At 40.6% G+C, this 28,000-nt stretch overlaps 2 protein-coding genes across 3 annotated transcripts; one reads left to right on the top strand and one right to left on the bottom strand.

The window, feature by feature from the left end:
- dipk1aa (divergent protein kinase domain 1Aa) lies at positions 1 to 10,541 on the bottom strand. The gene is made up of 7 exons (XM_082512307.1): positions 10,459 to 10,541; positions 10,047 to 10,134; positions 4,662 to 4,796; positions 4,422 to 4,529; positions 2,821 to 2,997; positions 2,603 to 2,734; positions 1 to 2,513 (listed from the first exon to the last, which is right to left on the bottom strand). Exons 2-7 carry the CDS (start codon positions 10,098 to 10,100, stop codon positions 1,833 to 1,835), a joined length of 1,287 nt encoding a protein of 428 aa, XP_082368433.1. The 5' UTR covers positions 10,101 to 10,134; positions 10,459 to 10,541; the 3' UTR covers positions 1 to 1,832.
- Positions 10,509 to 24,752, top strand: mtf2 (metal response element binding transcription factor 2). 2 transcript variants are annotated; one of them, XM_082512306.1, is made up of 15 exons: positions 10,509 to 10,586; positions 12,047 to 12,263; positions 12,421 to 12,502; positions 13,624 to 13,734; positions 13,891 to 13,991; positions 14,407 to 14,585; positions 14,684 to 14,779; positions 15,117 to 15,185; positions 15,441 to 15,564; positions 15,918 to 15,985; positions 16,109 to 16,279; positions 21,476 to 21,602; positions 21,776 to 21,834; positions 22,025 to 22,126; positions 22,316 to 24,752. In XM_082512306.1, the coding sequence occupies exons 2-15, from the start codon at positions 12,183 to 12,185 to the stop codon at positions 22,689 to 22,691; spliced, it is 1,746 nt and encodes a 581-aa protein (XP_082368432.1). In that variant the 5' UTR covers positions 10,509 to 10,586; positions 12,047 to 12,182; the 3' UTR covers positions 22,692 to 24,752. The 2 variants fall into 2 exon arrangements, with proteins under 2 accessions (XP_082368432.1, XP_082368431.1); XM_082512305.1 differs by lacking the exon at positions 10,509 to 10,586 and adding an exon at positions 10,652 to 11,178.
- The last annotated feature ends 3,248 nt before the right edge of the window (positions 24,753 to 28,000 follow it).

Below are 28,000 nucleotides of genomic sequence, written 5' to 3'. Positions count from 1 at the left end.
CAGTGGTATGCATTTTAATTGTGCAAAATCATGCTGTTTTGTTTTTCTTCATTTCTAAGTAAACTTTTTTTTTTTTTTTTAAAGTTTCCAAACTCAGCAGCAGTCTGATCTGCGTTGTAGTGGCTTAACACATCCAGCTGTAGTAAGTTCATTTCAGTAACATGTGACAAGTCATGGAAAACCTTTTGCACAGCATGACACGTGAGCACAAGATTTTATATTTTGCACAAACTGTAAACATTCATAAAAAGGACCAGCATGAACTCTATGGCACTGTGATGTGAAAATCCATAAATAATGTCGTACGTTACCACAAATGCTCTTTTCAATGGAAAATACAAACGGCAAACATTCACAAATTAAATACATTAGTTTTTTGGGTGGGTCAGTGATGCAGCAGTGACTTCACAAGTGGGAGATGCACATTGATAAGATAAGCCAGACTTCTGTGGATACCTTCACATCGGCCATACAGGATACTGTCTCAGTCTATCATGCAGATGAGTGACATTTTTTAAAAATCCAGCACTAAGACAAGACTTGGAATGTATCGCTAAACCTTTAGATTGTGTTTGGAGGACCAAAATCAACAACCTGCATTTAAAAAAAACAACCTGTTGAATCAATTGTGCTGCCCCACTGTGGTGAGCCCCGGTGAATAAGGGAAAATCCAAAAGTAGCTTCTTTAAGACAAACAATAAAGGTTGGAGGGAATCTAGAGAAATCTCTGTTCAACAGCTTGCTGAGGTAGTACTGAATCGTACAGTACTACTTATTATCAGTATACTATTAAAAAAGTAAAATCAGCATGATAGTATGTGGGTATAAATCCAAATGGCATGGGTAACCTGCACATCTGTGAAGGCACCATTAATGCTGAACATTATTCCCAGGTTTTCCCTACAAAGGCCTTGCTTATCTCAGATGACGCCAAACTCCATTCTATGTGCATCTAAACAGCTGGCTACATAGAACTAACCTGCACGGATTCAAGACCTGTCACCCATTTAAAACATCTGGTATATAAAATTACAGCATCTGCGCTGGTCTCCTCTACTGCAATTAGTAGCTCCACAGTATAATGCTTTGCACATTTGGCTAACGAGTGAAAGATCGACACAAATCCCTGTAGGATTGCGTCAGGAAGGACATCCGGTGTATAGTCCCGACTTTTTGACAATTGTATGAAACGCATGCACTGTTGCACTTGGTGACACATTCTTTCGTGATAACACACATAAGAACTATGATTTATTTTTGCTTCTGTGTAGATTTAGTTATGTTTCTAGAAGTGCTGATCGTCCACCGAATGAGTAGTAATATGTGAAAACTCTTGTTTAGACACTACAGCACAGTTTGGGTTTTTAGGTCGGTTTAAGTCCTTTGTTAAAAGTCCACCCTTATCCTAAACTCCCTCAAGTTCTAGGTTTTAATATGAAATTGTGGTATTGATGTTCATTGATTTTACAATCATTATTTTACCAGCGTAGTGCGCACTCATCAGCATGATTTTTTGTGGCAAAAACAGCAATTCAGTCTCTCGGCTTTTGAGACTTTCAGTAAAAACTACAAGTATTTTCTTTTCCAGCAGTGCTATCATGACATTCCACTGTAGTGAACAATACAATACACAATGTGTGTTTCTATGAGCGTGACTGACGGTAACATGCAGTCATTTAATCATTTAAAATAAGTTTTTCCGGCCTCCAGCTTCATCCATATGTGTGACCGTTCCTAAGTGTTAGTTAAAAATGACTTTAATAAGTTTGCTACTCTTACATCACAGCCTATTTTATACCCATTTCCTCCTTCAGAGTGACTTCCCCTCCTTGTCACGAGTCCTTGGTGTGTGAGATCTGTTTCCACAGCAGGGCTTTCAGGTTGTTGAGGATAAGTGAGTGCTCCATGTTCATCTGTCCAGCATTACCTTTGAGAGCCATGCAGGCATACAGCTGCCTCTCGAGCTCCTCTCTCATCTCTGATGGCGCCCCCCGCAGGAGGTAGTCCTTCAGCGCTTCGCAAGACTTCGCCAAGTTTGGCCTGAATGGCTCCTCCCTGCATCGCCTCTCTGACAAATCGCAGGATGTGTGGCAGTCTGCCCCGTAAATGCAGTCGGCATCTGTTTCGCACTTCAGTGCTCGCATGGTGCGCCTGAACTCCTCCTCAGAAACCACTGCTTGGGTGTTAGTCAGACGGAGCTCATGGCGGTCAGTGTAACCAAAGTGTGCCGCAGTGAGGTCGCAGATCAGAAAGCTCCCGTAGGTGCCGTGAAAGATGTCCTCCACGAGCTCCAGCAGGCCCATGGAGATCTTAGCTTTGCGAGGCCAGGAGGGGGTGAACCACTGGTCCATGGAGCGCTGCAAACCACTAGGAACCCAAGAAACAAGAGGCCAAGGCAGAGATAAACCGTACAGGGGTCCATAGGGAACACGCTCCGTCATGTAGAGATCCCCGCAGTAGCCGATGAGACGAGGAGTGTGTCCTCTGTCCTGGAGCAGCAGACCCAGCAGCACCTCAGAGAACAGAGCACGAAAGTGCCTTAACATCAAGCCTCAGAAAACTGTTCTCCACTGTTAATTATATTATTATGAACTTATGATACCTCATCCATTTGCAGGAGGGCCCATGTAGAGCGGGCTTCTGGCAGTGACACCCGTCCATCCCTGTTGCCATCGGCGACAGAGAGGATTTGGCTGACGAGGCTAGCAAGGTTCGCGTGTTCTCCAAGCTTGGACTGGTGGATAGAGAATGAGAGAAGCTGTTTCAGGCTAAATCACAGATTTAGTTTCATCGCAACTTTTATGACTTGACCTCTTTTACCTTGAGGTGATTAAAGACCATCTCTTTAAACTTCTCCACTGAGGTGCCTCTCGTAGGCTTGTCAAACACTGGGGTTTCCCTCCGTGGCTCTGGTTCCTCACCCAGCTCATAGTGCACAACCTCCCCCAGCTTACAGTGGATGATCCCATCGTGGTCTCCCCAGCTTCCTGTGTATACCTAATGAAAAGCAGAATGGGATAATTGACCGATCACTCATCTTTATCCTTTGCTAATGAGAACTCATATAAGAATAAACTTTTCATGTAACTCTCAGAAAAAAGAAATTCTTTAATATTCTACAGAGGTCTCAAAAGTTGATTCTGTTCATCTGGACGTAGCGTTTTCAGTGGGAGAAACGTTTCATCACTCATCCAAGTGACTTCTTCAGTCTCAGCTGACTGCAGGTTTCCCCAATCTTATCATTGTAAGATGGCGAAAGATGTACCCTTAGGTCCCCTCCTTGATTCAGAGATGGTCTTTCCCTTTTCACATAAGGGTAAGGTTACATCCTTCGCCATATTATAGTGCTGTGATTGCAGCCATTCCCCAACTCTCTGTGAATGGAACTCATGGCCATTGATCAGTGGTTGTTGATCAATGGTCGTGAAAATTTGCATAATTATGATGAAGGAACTGACCTCCCAGCCCATTGTTCCTTCACTGGGCTGGTTTCAGTCATTATGCAAATGCACTGTTTATAAGATTGGGGAAACCTGCAGTCAGCTGAGACTGAAGAAGTCACTTGGATGAGTGATGAAATGTTTCTCCCACTGAAAACGCTACGTCCAGATGAACAGAATCAACTTTTGGAGATCTACATACCTGGATGATTGAGCATGCATCAAGAAGATTCTACAGAGCTAATAAATCTAAAAAATAGCTACAATTGCAAATTCTTTAAATGTTTCTATGTATAAAAAATGGCTGTAGAGAAATGTTCCACAACAGAAAAAAAATGTAAAAAATACCCTGCAAGAAAAATAGTTACTAGGTGAGCTAACAGAGGCTAATAGAAGCTGACAGAGGCAATAAAATCTGTGCTTACTGACAAAAAGTCCAGGATATCTTCAACAAGTTGACTCAGTATCACTGTCATCGGTCAAAAGTGAACTCCACTGTATCGACTGTATTGGACTCTTGTCACAACGTTTTATAGCCTCCTCCAAAGTAAATACAGGTGGTCCGCTAGCCTATTGACTGCTTGCTGTGGTAAACAGCCTACACTCATTACAAATGAACGTCCTGAGTTTTTGAGGTGACATTGAGGGTAAAAACATAAAAATACTGCACATTTTTTTAATTAATTTTTTATTAATAATTCATTATTATGTGTTGGTTTTCTAACAGTGTTTAGAAAAATGTTTATATACAGAAACAGTGGAAGAAACATGTCGGCCCATGGCAGCAGTTATGGAGTAGAGTCTAAATTTGACGTATTTGTTTGTCTTGGCTGACTAAAACCTGTTTGTCCTACAGCAACCAGCTAGGTTTGTTCATTTCAACTGGGTGTGTTAAGAAAACAGAAGTCATGTATTGACATCTACCAGTGAGATTTTACACACAGTAATCTACTGTAAATGGAAAGTACAGTGGTCGCCTACCTGGTTGTTTGGCAGTGTTGACAGACACCTGCCCATGTACAGTGTTTCCTTGTCGCACAGACTACTGCAAGCAGACCCATCGATGATCCCCCTCCTGTATTTATCACACTTTAACAAAAAAGAAGAACACAATTATTATTCTAACACGGGTGACATTTTCTTAATAGCCACAAAGATTTCTGAGACAAGTTCTTGCAATTTTCAAACCACGGTCTCTTCTAAACTACTGCAGTCACTCACAATGGCATTCTTGCACTCGTGTCCTCTGCACAGCTCTGTGTAGGCGGAGTATTGCACATAGAACACCCAGCTCCCCACCAGCACAGTCAGCCATGTCAGGAACAGGTAGTTCACCCGCACAAAGGAGATCCGAGCCTGTGAGTGGAGAGTTGAAACAAAACTGCGTTGATGGACCCAGATCTGGAAACTCTACAGTACCAAGGTCCCGGCAGTTCATTTTGTTATGAACCTGCATTTCTTTGTATTGGGATTACCTGGATTAACGTGTTAGACAACCATGGATTTGATCTAATCACACAGCTTTGATCACATAAAAGGTTATTATAGTGAGAGTTGGGGACTCTCACCAGTACCAACCAGTACCTTGTCCAGTAACAAGGTACTGGTTGTGTGGTTTATTGCTAGGTGCAACAATAGCTCATTAAGCCAGAAAATGTTTTTTAGAGTTGGGAGTCCCATTCTTTCAGCGCGACATACCATTTTAGTTGTGGCTGGTAACAGCTTACTGCTTGAGTCACAGGATGCACACATCACATGTCTTACAATGCCCCTTTGAGCAGACGTCCTGTTATTTCTGTGACACGGTGAAAGTTAATGCAGTTATTTGCCATCGTGATAAAAATCAGGCAGAGTGAAACTTCTGAAGAAAACTACACTACAAAAAAACAGTAGTGTTGTCCATGCCAGTATTATACCATGGACACCAGATATCAATATTTTACTAAATAAATTAAAATACTCAGGGAGTACTCCAAAGAAGAAGGCTAATCTCATGCACGACCATCCTGAGATTAGCCAAACAAACTTACATTAAATCAGCTCAAGTGAAAGTACAACATTGGACACACTTAGCTACACAGAGCTACCTCCTAATTCAGAGCTAGCTAATGGCTCAAGGACTAAAAATATAACACCTTCCTTAGATCCATAAAAAAAAATTTTCTTATGCTGGAACTTGTAGTGATGATATGGTTGCTCAGAGCTCGTGGGTGTTGCACATTCACAACCACTTTTAATCGCAGAGCGATTGCACAGATTGCCAGATTGCCAGATAGGAAGCAACTTTTCTGCAAACAGCTGCAGCCTGACTTGGACTGACTGCAAAATATTGCTGTCTGATTTATAAATGCAGACAGATTGGCAACATGCTGCCATCAGTCTGAATGAGTCTTTGTCAGTAAACACAATTCGAGAGGACTTGAGTCAGCTGGCTGCTTGTGAGCCGGTTATATTTCTATAGAACAGGAAGGCTGCTGAATGCAAATGTAATGTGAATTTCTTTTAAAAATGAATTTGAGTCTATGCAGACTTCAACAGATACGTGATTTTAAAGGATTTATCACAGTTAATTGATGTATTATTAGTAATAGATTGCACTTAATTGCCAACATGGTCCCGTTCAATCATAGACTATCTCACAATAATTATGGCTGGTTTTAGTGAGTATTGGTATTCTTGCCAATCTTATTGTGATAAAACAGACACTGACAAAGTTCAACTTTGAGGGCACAGTTTGCAAAACTAGATAAATATAATAATAATATTGTATTGTGTGAAGCATGGTGATGATATTGTATCATGTGGTATCTGGTGATTTTCACCTCTAATGGAATAAAAAACTGAACTGAAATTAACCAAATCAGAAACAAAAACAGCTGCAGTTGTTGAAAACAGGAAGAAAGATCAAGTTAAATGCCAAGTTAGTCATACAGTCCAGCTGTACATACAGAAAGTAACTATTTGCTTCATTACCAACCTATAGCAGTGTTATATTTGCATCTCTGCGAGGCTACACTTATAAAGAGTGGTGCTTTGAGTTAAAGTGTAACTTTAGCAGGCAACAATAAAAACAATAACATGGCAATGATTTGCAGCTATAACTTTGACCTTGTTTGAAACCCTAGTTTAGTATGCAAACATACTCCAACATACTAAATACTGATGTTGTGGTGCTGAAGTCAGAGGATCGCAAAAGTCCCTGGGAGGGGTAACATGAAGTTTTTGTGTCAATAATTCGTTAATTTGTTCTTTGGTCACTGTGGCCAAAGGTTGCTAAGCCAACTATCATGGCAATCCACACAACACAGCTACACATTTCACCATCTCTTCTATGGCAGAAAAGTCTGCGGCCTTATCAAAGAGTCTCGAAGTAGAATTGTGAAAACTGTTGCGCTGAAGTCAGTTAATGAAATGATCCTCTCGGCAGCACACAGACTAAGAGAATAATTAAATAAAAGCAAGCAAAAAGATAAAGCAAAGAGGACTGTTGGAGGGCAGAGTGGAGCAGTGAAAAGAATTTAGGTCAGACTGCCTTCGTCGGCCACACTCCTCGACTTTTACCCAAACAAAACTGCAGTTAGTTTTCCCTCCGAGGACTGTAACTGCACTTGGGAGGATAAAGTAATTTTGCTTCTCTCTTTGATTGCATGGCAGGAACTGGTTATGTCGTGTGGGTTTTGGCAGCTTGGCGTGCCTCTCATTCAGCTTTAGCACTGTTTCCAAATCCCAGCAAAATACCCTGGCAGTGTGGCAGGCACCAAGTCAAAAGCCTTTTTATCTTTCATGTGCTATGATTACTGTAGTATGTAAACAGAGCAGAAGAACTCTCTGTTATGGGTTTATACACTCTGTGGGAGACATTAAAGCGTCTGATCCGCACTGACACACAGAAAGAGGGTCAAATTACTCTTAATTTGTATTCTTTTGAGATTTGAGGCATCTCGCGAAATATTTTTGCAAGGAGGTTAGGGTACGGGAAAATAACAAATTACCTGTCTCTCTAATTGGTGCATTTCATCAATCTGTTACTGACAACAGCAGGAGTTTATTTGAGCTTTAGCAGCTGCTTTTTAACAGAGCAGGACAGATGTCTCCTCTGCACGACTGCTTTGCTTTTAAACACCGTGTGCCCTGAAGAGATGACTAAATAGACAGTTGGCCTCCACGAAAGAGATAGAGATAAGGATAAAGAGTGAACATTGCTATCACATCTGAATGCCTTGGCATGTGTAGAGGCTCTTTGCAAAGGGAATTAACATTTCCTAAGTGCACACATGGAAATTAAAGGTTGGATACAGCCCAGCCCTCCATGGTCATGACAAGCAAGTGACTTTGAGTCATGCGTGCCTGTGAACTGTCTGTGGGGTGTGTGAAAGCTGAGCAGGACAGAGCTTAATCCTTCATCAAACCCTTTGGTCCCTTACAGTGTATCCTTTGCAATGACACCTGATATGTACTAAATGTCTTAACTAGGAAAACAATGCATAAACCTAACTGATGCCACGTATGAGGGTTAAAATGAGTCAAAAAGATGTTTATTACTATATTACTAATCACAAAGACAGGGACAGAGACTCCACATGTTTTGCAGTTGTATAGCAGCCTCAAGGTATAAATCAATAAAATAAACAAAACAAGATAAGTCAAATAAAATGACTAAGTGCTGAGAGCTGAATGACCTGTGCACGACTGAGCTAAGTGACAAAGCACAAAATCCATAGTGCAAGCTTTAGTGTCACTGTCTGTCAACAGATGGTCTCAGTTACCCAGACAAAAGGCCCATATCATGTAGAGGGGTTTGCGGTGATGGCCACTGTCATTTCATCCCACCTGAAATCCACAGAGCGTCTCAGGACGGAGCTGGCTCTCCTTGTCAGTTTTTGCCTCTAATCCCGCGTGACGCACTGAAGGTGGCTAATACTCCCTGATTGAAAACGTGTCTTTACGTGCTCAGTGAAGTCTTACTAAACTGGTTTTTAAATGTAGCAGGCTTTGACATCTGAGCTATTTGATTTCTGACAGCACAGTTCGGTCCAGGAGACATATATATGTCGGCTCTGCAGTAAACTGTGATGGCTTTGCTGAAACTTGCCCTGTAAGCTTGCTACCTGGAAGATAATAAGGAACACATTTTGCCGTGGTGGCTTTATGAGCATACAAATTCAAATTCAAATTTTATTTGTCACGTACACAGTCATACACAGTACGATATGTAGTGAAATGCTTGGACAACTGCTCGTGACGTAAAGAAAACAAAAAAGGAAAAGGCTATGAATAAGATAGGAAATAAATATGAAAAATTAAAAAGGGTAAATTTAACTAGGAAGGAATAGAATATAAATTAAGGTTAAAAATGAAATAACTGTACAACACAAATTAGAATGAAGGGTAAATTTAACTGGGAAGAATAAGATAAAGATAAATATATAAATTAAAGTTGAAAATAAAATAACTGTACAACAAAATACACAATACACAATATAGAACTATATAAGAATGTATGAAGAAATCTAAATCTAAATAAATATATACACAATAACAGCAGCTGTACAAGTATTAACCGGAAATGAAGAATATAGTGACCAGTGTTGTGCAAAACCAAAGTCCAGAAAGTCCAGTGTGTGTGTAAGAACTGTATGTGTGGGTCAGTACTGTGTGGTGGTGTGATTGAGAGACCGTATCGCCTGCGGGAAGAAGGTTTCCTAGAAGTTCTTCTTGCTTTTTCTTAAAATTTGTGAGCCCGTTTGCATTTTTCACTGACCTTTTGTTTGAGATACATGGACATGGGGAGAAACTGGACATGGGGATTTGAGTAGACCACAAATAGAACACATTTGCCTAATTGTTGTGCAAAATGTGCACACTGCATGCACAATATACAGTGAAAACACATGCAAAATTCTTTTTTTCTTCTAGGATCGATGTCCTCTCAGGCCTCAAAAAAACAACGCCAGGTACAGGATGACATGTTGCTTAGTAGTAACTGATCTCACTGAATTAAACCACGGGCCTACAGGAGACACTTGTTTACTGTAATTGGTTACTGGTTATAGCCAGATGAAATGAGCTGAGCTTGCCAACATGTTTCACACTTTGAGCTCAACATGTTTCAGCTTTCAGTAGACTGCATTAAACTGACGGTTGTGCATGTTGTAATGCAACAGCATTCTACCCTTTTTAAGAGCAAATGCAGCCCTCTTGCATAAGCTCCTTACGGTATTGAGAGAAGTTGCTGGCAGCTGCTCCTCAAATCAGAAGGTTCAACCCTTATTACCCAGCCCAAAGGAATTACTGCTGCCCTGGCACTGCTGAAGGCAAGGAAAAGACTGAGTGGAAGCCCTGGCATCTTTACAGTCAAAAACAAAGCAGTGCCAGGGCAACAATCCTATTGTTTCTAGAGCAGGCCCGCATTCATCAGGTATTTTGCATTTTGCATTCATCAGGTATTTTGATGTCCACACCGAGCAGCAAGAGGAGGTACCCGTTTACTGCCAGCTGTCAGTGTGATGTGGCACCACGGCGAGCTCAAACAATCCCACAGCATCACCTCATTTTTTTTAAAACTGCAATCCGCTTCACACAACAGATCCTGGGTAGCAATCTTACCTGAAAGTAGAAAGACTTCTTCACCCAGGCCCGTGGAAAAAGACCCTTCGCCATCACAAAAATAGATCATCTCAAGACGTGGACCTGGCTGTGGGGGATCATCCAAAAACCCATGGGACAAAGCGTGTTCAGCATCAAACGACGAACACAGAAAAATTATTACAGGTTATCCGATTTTAAGCTCAGATTGTCGGTTTGAGTTGACGGCGTGAGTCGCTCTGACGGCACACTTTGCCTGCGCCTGGGCTCTCTTTGCAGCAGCTGCTGAATTCCAACCAAAGCAACATAGTTGAAGCTGGGGAAAAACGCAGGTTCAGAGCGCAGGCGCAAACTCTACCAATAAGATGTGTTTTTTTTTAAGTTTACACGTGATCCACTAATTTGACCAAAACTGCTGTCCAAGCCCACTCACCGAAGCCAGATCCCCTCTGCAGATAACGGCGAGTCAATATTGCGTGTTTGCGAAACTCCGGAGGTACAAGCGGATCAAGCCAGCAAGGAGGGGGAAGACAAACATCCGCTTCCTCCTTCAAAATAAAGGTTTTATTGTGGAGACGCTACACACAACTTCCGGCCAGGAGGTCTGATTAAAAATTACCTGTTAGCGTCATGTTATGTTGTAGCGCCATGAAGTGGTCGTACTTTGCACAAGTTTATCAAACATCGCGTCGTTAAACTTCTGATGTTTTTGAGTAAACATATTTTATATATAGAACGTCTCTCTTAGGCAGACATTAACGCATAACACCTCCAGAAAAACGTCGACTAAAATAATTTAAAAAATAAAAAATATGCTTCTTTAAGGGGCGGATATGTTTTGCTTACTAAATGCCCTGCCTACAATTTCAAATGTTTGAAAAAATGTGAGCGTCGCGGCACAGACAGCCAGCCGCAGTCGTTTAAGCTCTTCCCATAATGCACTCCCCGATCATCAGCGGGAAACCAAAATGGCGAACTTGCTTGGGGAAAATGAACCGTTTGTTATTTTCTGAGGAAGCCACAAACCCCGCATGTTTTCCCGACACGCTTTAGAAGTGAATTCAGTTGCTCGAAGAGCGGGATAAGAGCGGCTCTTCTGTCCGGTTATTTTTGTCGTACGAGTCGTTTGTGGAAACGGAGGTGACCGAATGAGGTATTGTTGTCATGTTTTCCTCCCGTTAGGGGGGGTGTGGGTCCGACGGTCAGCGACCTGGCTGGGGTTACGGCTTTGCATGTGGATTATTCCCGCTGCTGAGCTCGCCCAGCTGCCTACTATTTAATATACAAGACATTATATCAGCCTGCAGCGGCATCCCAAGCTGTCTTTTTTCATCTTTGCTAAGTGGCTGGCACTGAACATGTCCACTCATTATCCGAACAAAGGAAAGCCTGCATTGGAGGACAGGGTTTAAAGGCGAAGGAAAAAAATCAATACTTTCTTAACATCTGAAATGAATAACATTTACAATAGAAGCTAGAAATATGACATGTTTTATTAGTATGATCAAAGTATTAGCTGTCACTGAGACCTGTAGTTGAATGGAAGTGTTCAGTAGTAAGTACATTGGTCTTTATTTTTGAAAGGGTGGTTAGGTTTTTGTTTTTTGTCTTTCATTGCATTGAAGCCATGTTACTGACTATGTGGTTAATTAACAATTAGCACTAATTATGAGTATAATCACCTGTTGTTCAAAGCCAGTGGAGAGGAAATGCCATGTTTCACTCTTTCTTTTGTAAGCCCTTCTGCAAGCACACAATGCATCCTTGTGTTTGAGGGCTACACATACAGGACTGTTACTCTGCTGGTTGTTATCAGTTAAAAAAAATGCCAATAACATACATTAAATTGTACTAGTATTCTTTTGAGGATCAGAATACACCACATATAAATAATTACAATCTGTTTACAGTAAGCAGGAAAAAAAATCGCATAAATTAACTTTGCACTTATTCCATATCCGCTTACTCCATAGTCTAAATTCATGTCTGCCTCTGTTCTCTTGCCTTGCACTGTTTTTCAGAGACTCAGGGGTTGTGGATCACCTGTCTGTGCATCACAGAGCTCATCCCCTGCAGCAGCAGCAGCAGCGGCAGCAGCAGGCTGTGTCCTTGTCCCCCACAAGCCTTTCTGCCAGGGGAGAGTATGGAGAAGACAGCATGTCTGACAGATTTTCAGAAGGACAGGATGTCCTGGCCCGGTGGTCAGATGGCCTTTTCTACTTGGGAACAATTGCAAAGGTTAGTGTGAGGATGATGCATATGATGCATGCAGGTAAACGGACTGTGTGGAGAGCGTTGGCGGAAAAACTCTTGAAATCAGTATAGGTCATCTACAGCAAAATCTGCCCCTGTCGCATCTGGAAACAAGTAAATCTTTCTTTGTTTTGTTTTTCAGATAGATCGGGACAAGCACCGATGTTTTGTGGTTTTTGAGGATCGGTCAAAGTCTTGGGTTCTTTGGAAGGATATTCAAACAGGTGAATGAAATTTAAAATGTGCAATATATTTTAGTTTAATTGCTAGATAATATGCAGTAAAGATACTGTAAGCCATTGCAAAGAGGGTAGGGAGTCAGTTATCCACAGTTTGTGCTGTGCAAACCTGTCTGCCTCTTCCTGGACTTGCTTATCTCTTGCTCTTCACACTGACAGTTAACTGTAGAGTGTATCAGTACAGTCGCAGCGCATTGCTAACATGCAGACGGGCAGCTATCGCTCCACTTAAGCCCCTTTAGCTATTATGGTGTTAAGAAAAACGTATTCTTCATTTTTATTCTTAAATGGGATGGGTCATGAATAAAGCATTAATGAAAGACACAAAGACGCTATGATCAGACACATTCGTCACATTTGACTGTAAACGATTTGTGAGAAGTATCTGGTTAAGATTTTTCTTGGCATTGTGACATTTATCAGATAACTTTTTATTTATTTATTTTTAACCTCAACCTGATCGCGATAGTTGAATTGTGATATATTAAAAAGTATGACAAAGATTCACCACATGAGATGCAATCAAAATCTTATTATAAATTCTATTCCAGTGTGAGTGTGATAAAGCGATATGAGGCAACTGTTGCTGCGATTTGGCGCTACAGGGGGAAAAAAATTGGTTTGAATAGAAATCCACTTTCCAGGTCCACAAGTAGTTATTACAAACATCCCACACCCTCGAATATCCTCAGGAGGATGAAGGCAGCAAACTGTCCGCAATCAGGATGAAAACTGCTTTGTTCCTGCTGAATCAAAAGTTAAGTCAGTAGACGGAATCTTCTCTCTAGTATCCTGGTGTAGACCTTCAGGGACATGGAAGTGCAATTTCGCCCACACCCCCCATAACCAGACAGTTTGGATTTTATTTATCCAGGTTGTAAAATATTTTCCCTGCCACCTTTCTCTAGTTTCAGCTGGGTGAATTTGAGTCGTCCTTCTCACAGCAGCAAAAGTTGCTGTGAGAGGGATGTCTTTTGTTCTTGTGATGACTCGGTGTACTCCTCTGACCTCGTTTGACTGAAAGCTGCTCTAAATTATACCCCTAGTCATACCACCATTAATCTGAAACTTTAGTCGCTTACCTTCATGACTTTGCTGCTGTTTAGGGGAAGAAGATGATGAGGATGACGACGACGAAGACATTGTGTGCTCCATATGCCAAGACGAAACTTCAGAGGAACCCAACGAGATTGTCATTTGTGACAAGTGTGGACAAGGTATCATTTATCGTCTTTGATGTTCCAACATAAGCCAGAAACAGTTATTTTATATGATATTTGTAACACATTTAAACAGCCAGTCTCAGTAGTTTATTTATTCATCTGTTGTGCTCTAATCTCTGGCCATTACGGATGTGTTCATTTGTGTTTTAGGCTACCACCAGCGGTGTCACTCCCCTGTCATCGATGCTGCTGTCATCGACTCTGATGACAAGTGGCTTTGCTCAGAGTGTGAGCTCACTTCTCTCGCTAAGGTACAGATTTTTCTTTAAGAAGAAATATGTCAAACATTTACCTTGAACAAGTGGTTTAGACGAGTTTGTTAACATGACACATGTCTGTTTTGAAGAGTGCATTACTTGCTTTGTTTGTAAATCAAAGTGGATATAAAAGACTTCATAGATTCCAATGGAGTGAATAAAAGTGATTGAGGCTTTAATCCCACAATAAAATGTCCCAAGATTAAGAAACCCAATTAAGTGAATGAGGCTAAACTATTCTGAGGTCATTTATTTATTGAAAAATCCCCAAATATTTATGGAGAAATTAAAAATTTTCCAAAGAGCTTACCAGCTTTAAAAAGCACCTCTTTATATGTGTTTACCAAATTTTCTTTTTATGTATTTATTTTGGTGGGAAAAACACGTTTTTTGTTTGTTTGGTTTGCAGACGGGTGGTCCACACAGAAGAGGGGCGTCTGCTAAAGACTTTCTGCAGCAGGAACAGCAGGAGCCGCAGCACATGGAGCTACACCTGTCCTTCCCATACGTGCTGGAGGAGCTGGTGTGGGACCACGGCCACAAAACCAACATCCAGCAGTGCTACTGCTACTGCGGCGGTCCAGGAGAGTGAGTGACGTTGCATATTCTGGCAAGAGTGAAAAGCTTGGATGGAAATGTTCCCATGTCCACAAAAGTTATAATGTTCATATTCTGTTTGCTTGCAGCTGGTACCTGAAGATGCTGCAGTGCAACATGTGTCAGCAATGGTTCCACGAAGCCTGTCTCCATTGCTTACAGATGCCAATGCTCTACGGAGATAGGTGACCATATTTACTGCTTCTAATGTAAATGTTTACCCTCGACAGTGGATCTTGACTGTATTGTTGTACGTATTCAAGTCTGCTCCCCAATGGCCTGCAAAAGTGTGGCTTTGGAGAACAAGGACAGCCTATTAAAACTGGTCTTGAAATGATGGTGAATATACTTCTGGGTAATATTCAGTTTTTAAGTCAAGTTTTGGAAAAAGTGCGTGCACACAAACAGAATGGTAAAAAGAAACGTGTCTCAGTGGACAGTCAGCTAGAGCATAGCTAGGTTTTTATGTTAAACTTTATATTGTGTTCTTGTTTCCTGAGGCCTTTTTATTTTTGCCTTCAGGTTTTATGTGTTTGTTTGTTCGGTTTGCAATGGTGGACCGGAGTACCTCAGCCGTCTGCCTCTCAGCTGGTAAGAGGAACTTGTACTTTGACACACACAGCTGGCTTTTTATTCTATTAAATTACACAAGCATGCATTTACTCTTCGTCTTAAAAGCTCTGCTACCTTTGACGCCCAGGGCTAGAGAGCTGTGATAAACTTTTACTCCACCTCTGTAATTAAATCTTGTGGCTCCAGCAAACATATTTGGTGTCTTTATATTAGTATTATTTTTTTTTTTTTTTTAAGACAGACTGAAAAACAGTATTTACTGAAATATTTCAGGAAGGATGTCGCACACCTGAGCCTCTACAACCTGAGTGTGATCCACAAGAAGAAGTACTTTGACTCAGAAATGGACCTGATGGTGTACATCAATGATAACTGGGAGCTGCTGCAGCTGGGTGAGGTAAGGATAAGTTATGTAATGCACCAGTGACCAATTGTAGACCAACAGATTTTTTTTCTTCTATTATTCATATTTCATTTCATGTCCCATCCATGTTTACTTGTTAGATTTGGAACAGGATGTCAGGAATTGGCAGCCACACAAGTCAGTGTTTTTTGTTTTGTTTTTTTTGTTTGTTTTTTTGTTTGTTTTTTTGTAGCTGCTTAATGCATCAGGTTGATTGGTGGTCTGAAAGCCACACTGTTAGGTAATCCTAGTAGAGGGTTATTTCCCAAATAGAAATAACCTGGCCCCCATTTGGATTTTTAAATATTTAAGTTTTTTCTTGTACAATATCTTTCCTGTGTCTACAGCTCGCCAACACTCCACGATCAGAACGATATGAAAATGTTCTGGAGGCGCTTAACAATAATAGCTGCATGTAAGTTTATCTGCTGCTCTTGAAATCTTTATGCTGATGACAACATCAAAGTGCCTCAAATATCTCCCAGTATTTGCACAGACTCTATGTTTTTTACATGGCCACCCTTTCACCGTGTCCCAGGTTCATGTCAGGAAAGGAGGTGAAGAAAAAGAAGCACTTGTTTGGCCTTAGGATCCGTTTTCCTCCTGTTCCCCCCAACTGTGACGAGCCAACCAGCAGAGTGATGGAGAAGGCTTCACATGAGATAACCATCAAGGGATGCAAGTCCACTAAAGCACTGTCCGCCATCAGGTTAGACATGAAACGTGTCGATGCCCTAAAGTTAAAGGTGCCCACTGGATACTGTGTTAACCTGATCCTGTATAGAACTCATTAATGCTAGGTCCATGTAGGGAGATCTAAAGAGAGATTCAGAATAAAAACCAAAAAGTTGGCATCTGCTTATTGTTAGTACTTATAACGATTATGCTTGTCTGGTGGGAGGAGCTTAGCGCACGTAATGTAGAGTAGTGGTGGGGGACTAAGCCTGAAAGTTGTATCACTATTTTTCAAGGAAGTTTGGGATAAAGATATTTATGACGCTATGTGGCCCAAAAAATACTGAACTGTGATTGCACCTTGCCGGATGCAGCTTCGATGATCTTTTTCCTGTGAAGTGCTGACATTGATGACATGCTAAGCTAATTTTGAAGTGTGAATCTGTTGCCCTAAGGTGGTAGCAGCAGCAGCAGCATTATAGTGCAATAGAAGTGACACATAAGTCAAATGCAGGCACTAAAGTTACCTAGGTAGTTTTTTTTTCCCTTTTTTTCTCAGTGAAAATGTTTATTTAACACTTTATTTACTGTTAAAGTGTTAACTACACCTTGTAACAGGAGCTATACAGTACCTGTTTCATAAAGCCCTACTTTCCCATCATGTCACCATGAAGCCCGTAGACCAGGGGTATTAAACTAAAATTTGAGGAGGTCCAGTTGGAGAAAATCTTCTCAAGCAGAGGTCCGGGACATCATAATGTCTAACTTACGTTATGATTGTGATAGAGAAGCAACCTTTTTTTTTTTTTTTTTATTTATATCTGAACGTATGAACAATAGACTGTCAAATCAATGAAAATACAAGTTAAAACATTTCAACAAAATTTATTGTTAACACTGAAACACACAGTAGGCCTACATTAGAAATAGGGCTGCTGTTTAAAATGAATTAGAGAAAATAAATAAAATGGCTAAATTGTGCATCTTAAAACAAAGTGATTAATTTCAGAAAAAAAAAAGTTTCCCTTTTTCTTTACATTTTACATCTCGACTAAACAGTCTCAATACATTTTCAACAGATAACATCAAAACATTTTAACAATTTTACAGTTTCTCTTTCTTTCACCCCCTTATATTCCACGTCCCAACTTTCTGTTGTTCAGTGAGAGAACTGAGCTTTAGTTCGCTCTACTAGGATTTTAAATCTGGGCTGGAATGGTGTCAGGGCCATTCTCATACACATGTGTAGGTGCTCATTGGTGATCCTGGAACGATATTTAGTTTTTATTATGTTCATTGTGGAGAAAGCTGCCTCACAGCTGTATGTGGAGCCAAACATGGTCAAGATGTACAGGGCTACTTTCCTCAGATTTGGGAAAGCTGTCTCAGAGACCAATTGGGGCCAGAAAGTGGCAGGTTCAGTTCTTCCAAACTGCTCTTTCAGGGCCACATCTGCTTGGAGATCAATTAGTTGCATTTGAAGAGGCCCAGCATTTGCCCACTTGAAGTGCTGTGTGACTTCCTTTGAGAACCCTCTGACATCAGTGATGGCAAATGGGTTCTTTATGAACATGGTGAGCTGCTGTCCAAAGCTGAAGCTATCAAAACGTTTGCTGAAGTTTTCAATCAGCTTATCAACAAAGTCAACAAAAGAGGACACATCTCTCTGTCCCTGAGCCTGTTCCTTCACTGTTGGGAAGTGTGCATAGTCTCCTTGCAGGTCTTCTTTGAACACTTCAAGTTTCCTCTGAAAGCAGTGGACAGCTGTCATCAGTTCACAAATTGAATTGTCCTTGCCCTGCAGCTTCAAATTCAGTTCATTCAGGTGTGAAGTGATATCAACCAAAAAGGCCACAATATCCATGTTTTTCCCATCATTTAAAAAGAGAGAAAAGTTTGTTGCTTTTTGACTTTCCAGCTCTTCCAAGAAAGCTGCTACTTCACTTCTGATGGACCAAAATCGCTCCAATGCCCTGCCTTTGCTAAGCCATCTCACATTGTTGTGAAGCAGAAGATCATCAGCGTGTGCATCAACTTCTCTGAGAAATTCCCTGAGCATGCGATGCTGACAAGAAGAAGATGCCCTGAGAAAATTAATCATTTTCATCATTGTTTTCATCACCTCAGCATACTCGTCTGACAGGGTGGAGCATAACACTGACTGATGAATAATGCAATGATAAGAGATTAGCTCGGGATTGTCCTCTTTCATTCTTGCTACAGCTCCTTTCTCTCTCCCCATCATAGCAGGGGCTCCATCTGTGGTTATTGAAACCACTTGGTTTGGCTCTATTCCTCGCTTTGTTAACATTTCCTTAATGGCCAGGTAAATATCCTCTCCTCTTGTAGTGCTGTGAAGGGAAGTTACACCTAGCAGGTCTTCACAGAACTCTTTCTTATCATTGTTGAAGAACCTTACATAAACTAACAGCTGAGCATTGTCAGACACATCAGTGGACTCATCTACAGCCAAGCCTACACATGGTGTCTTATGAATAGCTTCTTCCAGCTGGGATAGCACATCCTGAGCTAATAATTCACTTCTCTTTGTGGCTGTTGATGCTGACATAGGTATTTGCTTTATTTTGTCATGAAGCTCTTCTTTTTGTTTACCCTCAAGTAATGTTTCTGCTACTGCACTCATGCACTCTTTGACAACACCTGCATCTGCAAAGGGCTTTTTGTGTTGACCTAAAATCCAAGCAACTCTGAGGGAACATTCATGAGCACGTTGTTGGGCGGTGAAAGAATTGGTTAAGATCCTTGTGGACTGATCATATTGGGCTCTGAGACTGCTAATTTTCTGGGACCTGAGTTCAGACTTGGGTGGGTATGATTGTTCAAAAGCTTTGTGCTTTGTCTCATAGTGGCGTTTGACATTGCCACTTTTAATCAGTGCCACGGTTTCTGAACATATGAGACACACTGGTTTGCTGCTTGCGGCCGGAAGAATGAACATATATGCGTCAGTCCATTCAGTCTTGAAAGTTCTATTTTCGGTGTCTACTTTTCTCTTTTTTGAAAGCGCCATAGTTGTTTTACCTCTTGTGACTCCCGCTCACGTCTTGTCTCACTGTATCGTTAATCGTCTCGCTTGTCATTCACCTCTCACCATGTCTTTCCTCTGTCTGTCTGTGTCTGCACTCAGCGTTGCGATCGCCTTGAATGCGCAGATGTGATTGGCTAAGTAGTGTCACGTGGGTGGCGTAACTCGCACACAATTGGTTAGTATGTTCCCTGGTCTAATACAGCATGTTCCCTGGTCTAATACAATGTAAGGTTACTGCTTAAAATTGAATCGCCCCGTCAAAATTAAATATAATTTAATATTTTGTTAACTATAGGTCCGGGTCCATATAGGATGGCGACTGGGTCCGGACTCGGACCCCGGTCCGCCTGTTAGTGACCCCTGCCGTAGACGGTCTATAAAAGATGGACCTAGCCGTTGTGACATCCCCCCCCTCATTGGTTTCTGAAATAGCATTTTGAAGCCTTGTGTTTGGTGCTCCTTGCCACGTTGTGTTTTTTGAAACAAGACTCAGAGAAGCTGACCGAAAAGTTGAGAACACTCATACTGTACTTACTTTTAATTTACTTGGTCGCTGAGCGCTGCTTTATGTTTGATTTGACTCAAAATGGGATCATTGTTCATGTCACATCTCATGTTGCATTCTTGACTAGTAGACTTGAAACTGGTGACTGAAATATAAACCTGTTGGGAAATCGTTAGTCAAGTCATAAATAAAATGAGATGTAGAGCCACAAGGTCATGGACTTTTCATATAGTGTGACTTCTTTTGCAGTGACAGGAGTCTCCCCCTGCTGGCCAGAAAGAATGGCCACTTTACCTTGAAGCCTCTCCATCTTTTATATACAACCTAAAAAAGAGAAATGATTATTTGCTAATAAAACTCCTGTTATTTGTTTTTCTATAGTTCATCATTACATGCACAATTTAGAAATTGCTGGTGTTAGACTGGCGAAGTTAAGGACCAAAAAAACATTTTTTTAGCTGTGCCCCTTTACCTTGTTAATTTAATTTAAGAGTGTGATTTTTATTTTTATTTTTATGTATTATAAGAGCATTTTGTTTGTTTGTTTTACTCTAAAACAAAAACAATGCCCCTTGTGATCTACAGATGAGGACAGAATTTTAGCCCCCCTATAAAAAGCCATTTTTGTGAACTATTTTCCAACTACTGTTAAACAGAGTGAGGAAGTTATAATATAGATTTTCCAAATTATGAAATGATTCTTCTTTGCACATGAAACAAGACTATTTCACCAAAATTAGCAGGATTGATATTAGCCTCCCTGTTGCTAATATTCAGTTATCCTTCTTTTGCTTGGTAACAGCATGCAGTAGTTGTTGTTGTTGTTGTTGTAGTTTTCAACAAGTCTCGCACACAACTCCTGAGCAATCCCAGCCCAATCTTAAATCTCTTAAGCGCCTCCAGATTTGATTGTCTTCTCAAATGGATGTTGGTCTTTAGTTCACCCCGCAGATTTTCAGTGGGATTCAAGTCGGAGCTTTGTACAGGCCAGTCAGTAAAGCTCATTTTGGTCTTGTGGAGGTCGTTCTTTACCAAGAGCAACATATGTCGTGGGTCGTTGTCATGTTGGAAGACGAAGCAAAGAGCCAGTTTTTGCTGCTGACTGCTTGAGGATTTCTTTCAAAATCTTCACATCTTCCTTCCTTCCTTATTCCTTTGACCTTGATGTGAAACCCAGATCCAGACACTGAAAAATCCCCACGACATAAAACTTCCACCTCCACGTTTCACTGTGGGGACAGTGTTCTTAGGGTTCTGTGCCTCTCCCTTCTCTCCAAAAGCAGCATCTCTGTAGTCAAAGAGCTCTAGTTTAATCTAATCTGACCAAAGGATGCAACTTTCTCCAACTTGTCCCCAATTTCTTTTTTTTTCTTTTTTTTCTTTTACCTGAAATCATTTGCTTATTAATTTCTAAAGAAAATATGTTTAGAAATATGTTTGAAAAGTTCTTGCTCTGTTTAAAAAATAAATAAATAAATAAAGACAAAGTTTTCCAAATTTCATAGGGTGGCTAAGAATTTTCTCCTATCTATAGATGAATTTCCCTTTTTTAAGATGATTTTCAAGGGTGTCCTAACAGTTTACATAACACATGAACTGCCTAACAGTTTCACTGTTATTTCAGGCACAACTGCCTTTATATGTAAAACTGTTCTGAATATTTGTTGTTGCTCTAGAAGTCCCAGTGCTCTTACCAATGGCACAGAGAAGAAGAAGAAAAAGAAGAAAAGAAAGAGGAAGCAAGGAGCACGCTCTCTGGAGACTCTGGCTAAACCACAACGCTCCAGTGAGCCCTCGTCCCAGGTCTGTCTGTATGTTTGCATGTGTGTTTCCTAGTGGGCGTGAGCTTGGGTGTGTGCATGGAGGGATGGGTATTTTTGCATTGTTATTTTGTATAGGTGTTAGACATTTACTGTTGGTGTTATATGAGAAGAAACCATCTTTTTGTTGTTGTTTTTTTTCCTTTGCTTTGACAGGAAATCAGGAAACCGCCACCGTTAGAGCCCCATGCTTTGGATCACTTTACATCTGTCAAGTAAGTAGGCAATTATAAACTGTAGTTCTAAAGCAATCAGAACTGTTCAGCTTTGTTAGGGTGAAGATTCGGGCAAAAGCAAATTGAATTATCAATCACAAACACAATGTGTTTATTTGATTTGCTTGATTCACTGTAACATAACAAGAACCATAATGTTTTAATCTTTTACCTTCCCCCAAACCACCAGGAGTGACAGGTCTCTGCTGTCTTTAAAAACTTCAGATGTGGAATCCATCGGCGCCCTGAGCACTTCAGAAACTACCTCAACTAGCATTTCAAGACAGTCCAGGTATGCCTGCCTGATGTTTGCACTGCACTGAAAGTAGAATTGTGCTGGGTACAAACTCAGACTTGCATGGCTGTAGACCTTAAAGCCTTGTTTTCCTAATTTTCTGTAGTCGGTTTTTTATTGTTGCTCTTTGAATTAACAGCATTTTTTTTTTTTTACTTCCTCTTTTTCCTATCAAACACCCTCCAGCCTCTGCAGCTCCAGCAAGACGCGTACAGCAGCCCCCATCATGCCTGTTTCCCCTCCACCTTTAAAACGGAAACGTGGACGGCCACGGAGGGTCCCCCAGCCCCCCACCCCAGACATCCCCCCTCCCAGCTACGCAGACCCACACCCCTCAGCCACAGAGTTGTTGAGCTCCCTCCCAGGGCTTCACTCTGCAGACATAATTCACGGCATGGACCCCAACAGCCAGCTCACCCACCTAAAGAGCTCCATCAGCAACTATTTTGGAGCAGCGGGACGTCTGGCCTGCGGGGAGAAGTACAAAGTCCTGGCCCGACGGGTCACCCTTGATGGCAAGGTGCAGTACTTGGTGGAGTGGGAAGGAGTCACTGCCTCGTAGGTTTTTTCACATGTCGCTCGTCACTTCTAACTTTTCACCAGCACCCGTGGGACGTTTATGTCTGTGCTGAGGACGTGTGTATTCAGAGCATTAACTGATTATATGCCTTTATTTAGTTTGGACAGGAGCAAGTTCTGCTTACTGTAAAGCCTACTGGTCCAGTCCAGGGTGACTTTTACAGTTATACACACCGTATATGTGTTTAAACAGTTTCATGCACAGCACAAAGTTGTCACAATAGCACAGCATTTTTGTGCTGCTGTGGTTTCAACTTCAACTAACAGGTTTGAGTGTTTACAGAGAACAGCCCCTTTTATTCAGATGCAATTCATTGATCTGTATACTGCACCTGTAGGCTTTCAGTGACCTGTTATTGTGCTTAATCCAGTGATATGCTTTCATTTCAAGACACGTTAATAATAACTGTAACGTTGTGTTTTTATTTTTTTCAAATAATATCTTTAAGTGTTATCTTGGAGGATAAGAGAAAGATGGGGAAGTTTTATTAACTAATGCTTTTTTTTTTTTTTCCTTCCCCCCCCCCACCCTACCACCACCACCAAATGAGGTAAATAATAATCTGCACCCACAGTCGTGCCCCGTCTCTCTCTAGTCCCAGCTACGAGTACCTCTCAGTGCCTTTGGCAGGCATGTTGTTCAGCTCTGTTGGAAAGTGTGCTCGTTTGTGAGCAGTTAAGGAGAAACTCGAAGCAAAAGAGATGTGCTGCTGCAAATGTTTATTGTTTTATATAGAAGTATACTACATTGATTATTACCCTTTCTACTTGTTCTGTCTCTTGACTTTTCTGTTCAGCGGGGCAGTTTTTTGTTATTTTAATCATGGATTCACTTCACACATCAAGTTGATGGAATATCCGTTAGGTCGCCAGCTCATTTTCAGTAACAGTTGGATCATTTCAGCTTATACAAGGCAGTATTTGTCATGGATGGTAACGTTCTCAATTTTTAAAAATGTATTTGTCTACTCCTAATAGTTTAAATTCAAGCGTGGGATTCTTATAATTAATCTCTAAAATTCACAAGCCCATATATAAGGGCATTCTTGGTAAATTGTGTCACTTTGTTTTTGTCTACATAAATCTCCTTTTTAAAGTGTTTTGATTTGAATTAAAGAACCTAACTTGTTTTTTGTTTTTTCATTTTGTCTGATAGTAAAATAAAATCCTGCATAAAATGAATGTTATATACCCACCAGGAGTTCAGAATTGTTCCCTATGCATGTTAGTCCTTGTTAAAGCTGTTTGCGTATTTAACTGGACCGCATGACTCAACAGAAGGAAAGTTCATCGTTATGATCATTTGACTCAGGCTCTCAGTTTTGTGTGCGTGTGCGTCCGTGTGTGTGCATGCGTGTGCGCGTGTGTACAACAAAAAACATTGCACTTGGGTTTTTTTGTTTTTGCTTTCATGTCAAGTTCACCTTGTGGTCTACACACTCAGGATATGCCCCAAAAATGTCACTGCAATGCATATGTCTCTTCGCTGTGTGGCAGGAGGATTTAGTGTAAGTTGTTCTCATAGTGTTGCTCATCAGTATTTTATTTTATATATATATATATATATAAAAAAATTTTTTTTTAAGACGACCCTCCATGTGTCATTACTTTTGACCATATTTCCATATGTAAGTTTTTGATAAGTCTCATTTGTGGTCTGTTGCAAAACCTACTTGTTTTAAACTGGGTCATAACACAATCACTGGAATATAAAATGCTGTATATCATTGCAATAGGTGAGTATTCAGTTGGTATCTCTTTTTGGAGATGTTTCTGCTTTTGTTAAAACACACAGACACTGACATGTCTTCTTTGTAGGGGTATAGTCAGTGTATTTCAAGCTACTCTCTACTCAGTCAGTGTCTCAGCCGACATGTTGCTACCACTGGCTTCCAGCAGGCTTCTGTAGCCAAAGAACATACATGTAATGTCTGCTTTGTCTTTTGAGATTTTTCTTATTACATTTTTATACATCATTATATAGGTTGATGTGATTTTTGAAAACCTGTTTTGTTAAAGGATTAATAAAGTCAGATATTTTCAACTGTCCTGTTTCTCATGTCTAACTGCCACGTGTGCACTCACGGCAGGACCACGAGTGTCTAAAAAGGTATTTATAAAATATACAGCGAGAGGGAGATCACGTGCAGTGTCCTCTTGTCTGCTTTATTTCTGGGAGCTAGCTCCACTTTGAGGTTCGCCTGTGGTAACTAGGGCTGAGTATCGCCACTGATTTCTATAATCGATTCAAATTTGACTCAGAAAGATTTTGAATCTGATAATTTAACAGTACAACACTTGTGAGACTTCATCAGAGGTGTAAGCATCACAGCAGACGCATTTGTGTCAAAGTGAGGATAAAACAGAAAAACAAGATTGTTTCAGCTGTTTGGTGGTTGTTGAAATATCTTTGTGAGCTGTAACCTGAGATTCTGGTGCTTCTGGGAAAATACATTTATATTTAAAAGTCAATTCAGGATTTAATTAATCATCGTGTTATTCAAGCTAAAATAGATTTGAATCACATTTTTTTAACCCACCCCTACATTTAATACAGCTTTTAATAGGCACATTTGAGAACACCACATTTGAATACAAAATCAAAAGTACAAAATACAGGCAAAAAGCAAGAGGAAAACGATCCACAGGTCAACAGGCAGGGACATAACAGTATGAGACAACAGCTGAGGTCTGATTCTCATACCTGCATTAATTTACTCATAATGTTGAAATTATGGGGGGCAGATCAGCAAACGTTTATTTTTCCCTTTATAACAACTGTGCACAAGAAGATTTCTTTAGGTGACTCATCATTTAAAATTCTTCAGTGCTTACAGTTATGCAGAGTCAGGCATGGAAAGGCTGCTCTTTGTGACAGGTGGGTACTGACATTCATGGGTGCAGCTGCTTGCTGTCCTCCAGGCTTTACCTCAGCTAAACCTGTGTCTCTGAACTGGACCTGTCAGTGTTTGTGGTCTCATAAGATCTCCTGTGATATTTAGTTTGCATACTTGGATTATTCAGGCTGCACCCACCTGTAAAAGGTGGAAGCTCACCAGGACATTCAGAAGTAACAAATTCCTGGCTCGACTGTTTTGTAGAAGGGTTTCTCCTTCACCAATTCTTTTTGTGTTAGCAATAGACTCTCTAGGCATAGCTGTGAGAGCAAATACAGAAATATCAGGTACCAGAATTAGAGGAAGAGACCATCTAATTTCTTTATTTGCAGATGATATTATATATTTTGACTAATCTGAAAGATAGTATCCCTATTTTAGTAGCATTAATAAAAAAAATTGGAGAATTTTCAGGATACAAAATTAACAATTCTAAATCAGAATTAATGTTTCTTAATGAGAAAGAAAGAAGGTGGTCTGTTATTGCCACCCCATTTAAAACAACTACAACAGGCTTTAAATAGACTGGACTGGACTCATAACTCAGACGCCCTCTACAGGAAAGGGCAGAGCAGGCTGTACCTGCTGCGGAGACTCAGGTCATTTGGAGTGGAGGGCCCACTCCTGAAGACCTTCTATGACTCTGTTGTGGCTTCTGCTATCTTTTATGGTGTGGTCTGCTGGGGCGGCAGCATCTCTGCTGGGGACAGGAAGAGACTGAACAGGGTGATCCGAAGGGCCAGCTCTGTTCTAGGATGCCCTCTGGACCCAGTGGAGGTGGTGAGTGACAGGAGAACGGCGGCTAAGCTGTCATCCCTGTTGGACAACGTCTCCCACCCCATGCAGCAGACTGTGACAGCACTGAGCAGCTCCTTCAGTGGGAGACTGCGGCACCCACGGTGTGGGACGGAGAGATTTCGCAGGTCTTTCCTCCCCACTGCTGTCAGACTCCATAATAAAGACTTTAACTGATCAAGCACACACATCCATACATATCCAATAATACCAAGTCCAATAATCCTTTCTGTCATCGTTGTATTTTTACTCAGTTGTATATAGTATTTGTATTTGTATTCTATTTTTATCTTATTGTATATTTATTTTATTTTATTCTACTGTATATAGTATTTTATTTTATTCTATTCTGTACAGTTGTGTACTGTATTTATTCTTATTGTATTCTAATTTTTGCCTCATAACTTTTGCACTGTCCACTTCCTGCTGTGACAAAACAAATTTCCCACGTGTGGGACTAATAAAGGTTATCTTATCTTATCTTATCTTATCTTAAATATGTAGGCATTATGATTACCCCAAGCCTCAAGGACATAACCTCAATCATTTATGATCCCCTTGTAAGAAGAAACGCTAAACTGTTGGATAAACCTGCCTGTATCTATGATAGGCCAGATAAATATCCTAAAAATGACAATTTTACCAACATTTTTATATTATTTCCAAACACTTCCGTTGCCTCTACCAACTTCATATTTTTTTTTACATTTTAAACAAACTATTTAACCAATTTATTTGGAATAATAGGAAGGCAAGGCTCTGCTTAAAACTACTTTACTTGCCCTATGAAAGAGGGGGTCTCCAAGTCCCCAACCTCAGATGGTATTATATGGCCGGCCAACTAACATCAGCCACCCATTATTTCTGCCCAACAACACCTCCAGCCTGGGTTGACATTGAGCAAAAATCTGTTCCAGATCTTCCGTTAAACACTTTTCTATATTCTTCAGACACTAAGACATTAAAAAAGAGTACAAAGAACCCTTTCTTGAATAATACAACTATAATTTGGCATGCAGCACATAAACATGTGGGCGATCCTCCATCACTTTTACAATTCACCCCTATTTGGGGAAATGAAAAGTTTACGCCTCGTGAAAATTATGGAGGATTTAAAATATGGAAAAATAAAGGTATTCAAAAAAGTTAAAGACCTATATGCAGACAGCATGCTTAGTTATGTGAAACACATTTAACACCCCCAAAGCACTTTTTTAAATATTTACAACTGAAAAATAATTTGTCATCAAAACTGCAAAAGATTGCTGAATTCCACCATAAACAAAAATAGAGGAGGTATGTGTTAAGAATACAAAGGGAAAAGGTTTTCTCTCTATATATTATAATTTATTGATGCTTCCCTCCAAAGACTCTGGATGCTTGGAGAAGGGAGATCCAAGAGGACATGGATGAAAATGACTGCAACCAATAATAACCTATATAACACCTGCCAAGCTTTATCATATGTCCAATGATATTCCAGACATCTGTACTAAATGTTTATGGGAATGTCCTAAAATCCAGGAATTTTGGAAAGATGTTATCAAATGTCTGTTTGAAGTGTTTAAGGTAAAAATCCCTTTAAAGGGTAAACTCTGTG

Source organism: Aulonocara stuartgranti, assembly GCF_965226115.1.
Source record: "Aulonocara stuartgranti genome assembly, chromosome: 18".
NCBI lineage: Eukaryota > Metazoa > Chordata > Actinopteri > Cichliformes > Cichlidae > Aulonocara > Aulonocara stuartgranti.
This window is presented reverse-complemented; position numbering and strand designations above follow the sequence as displayed.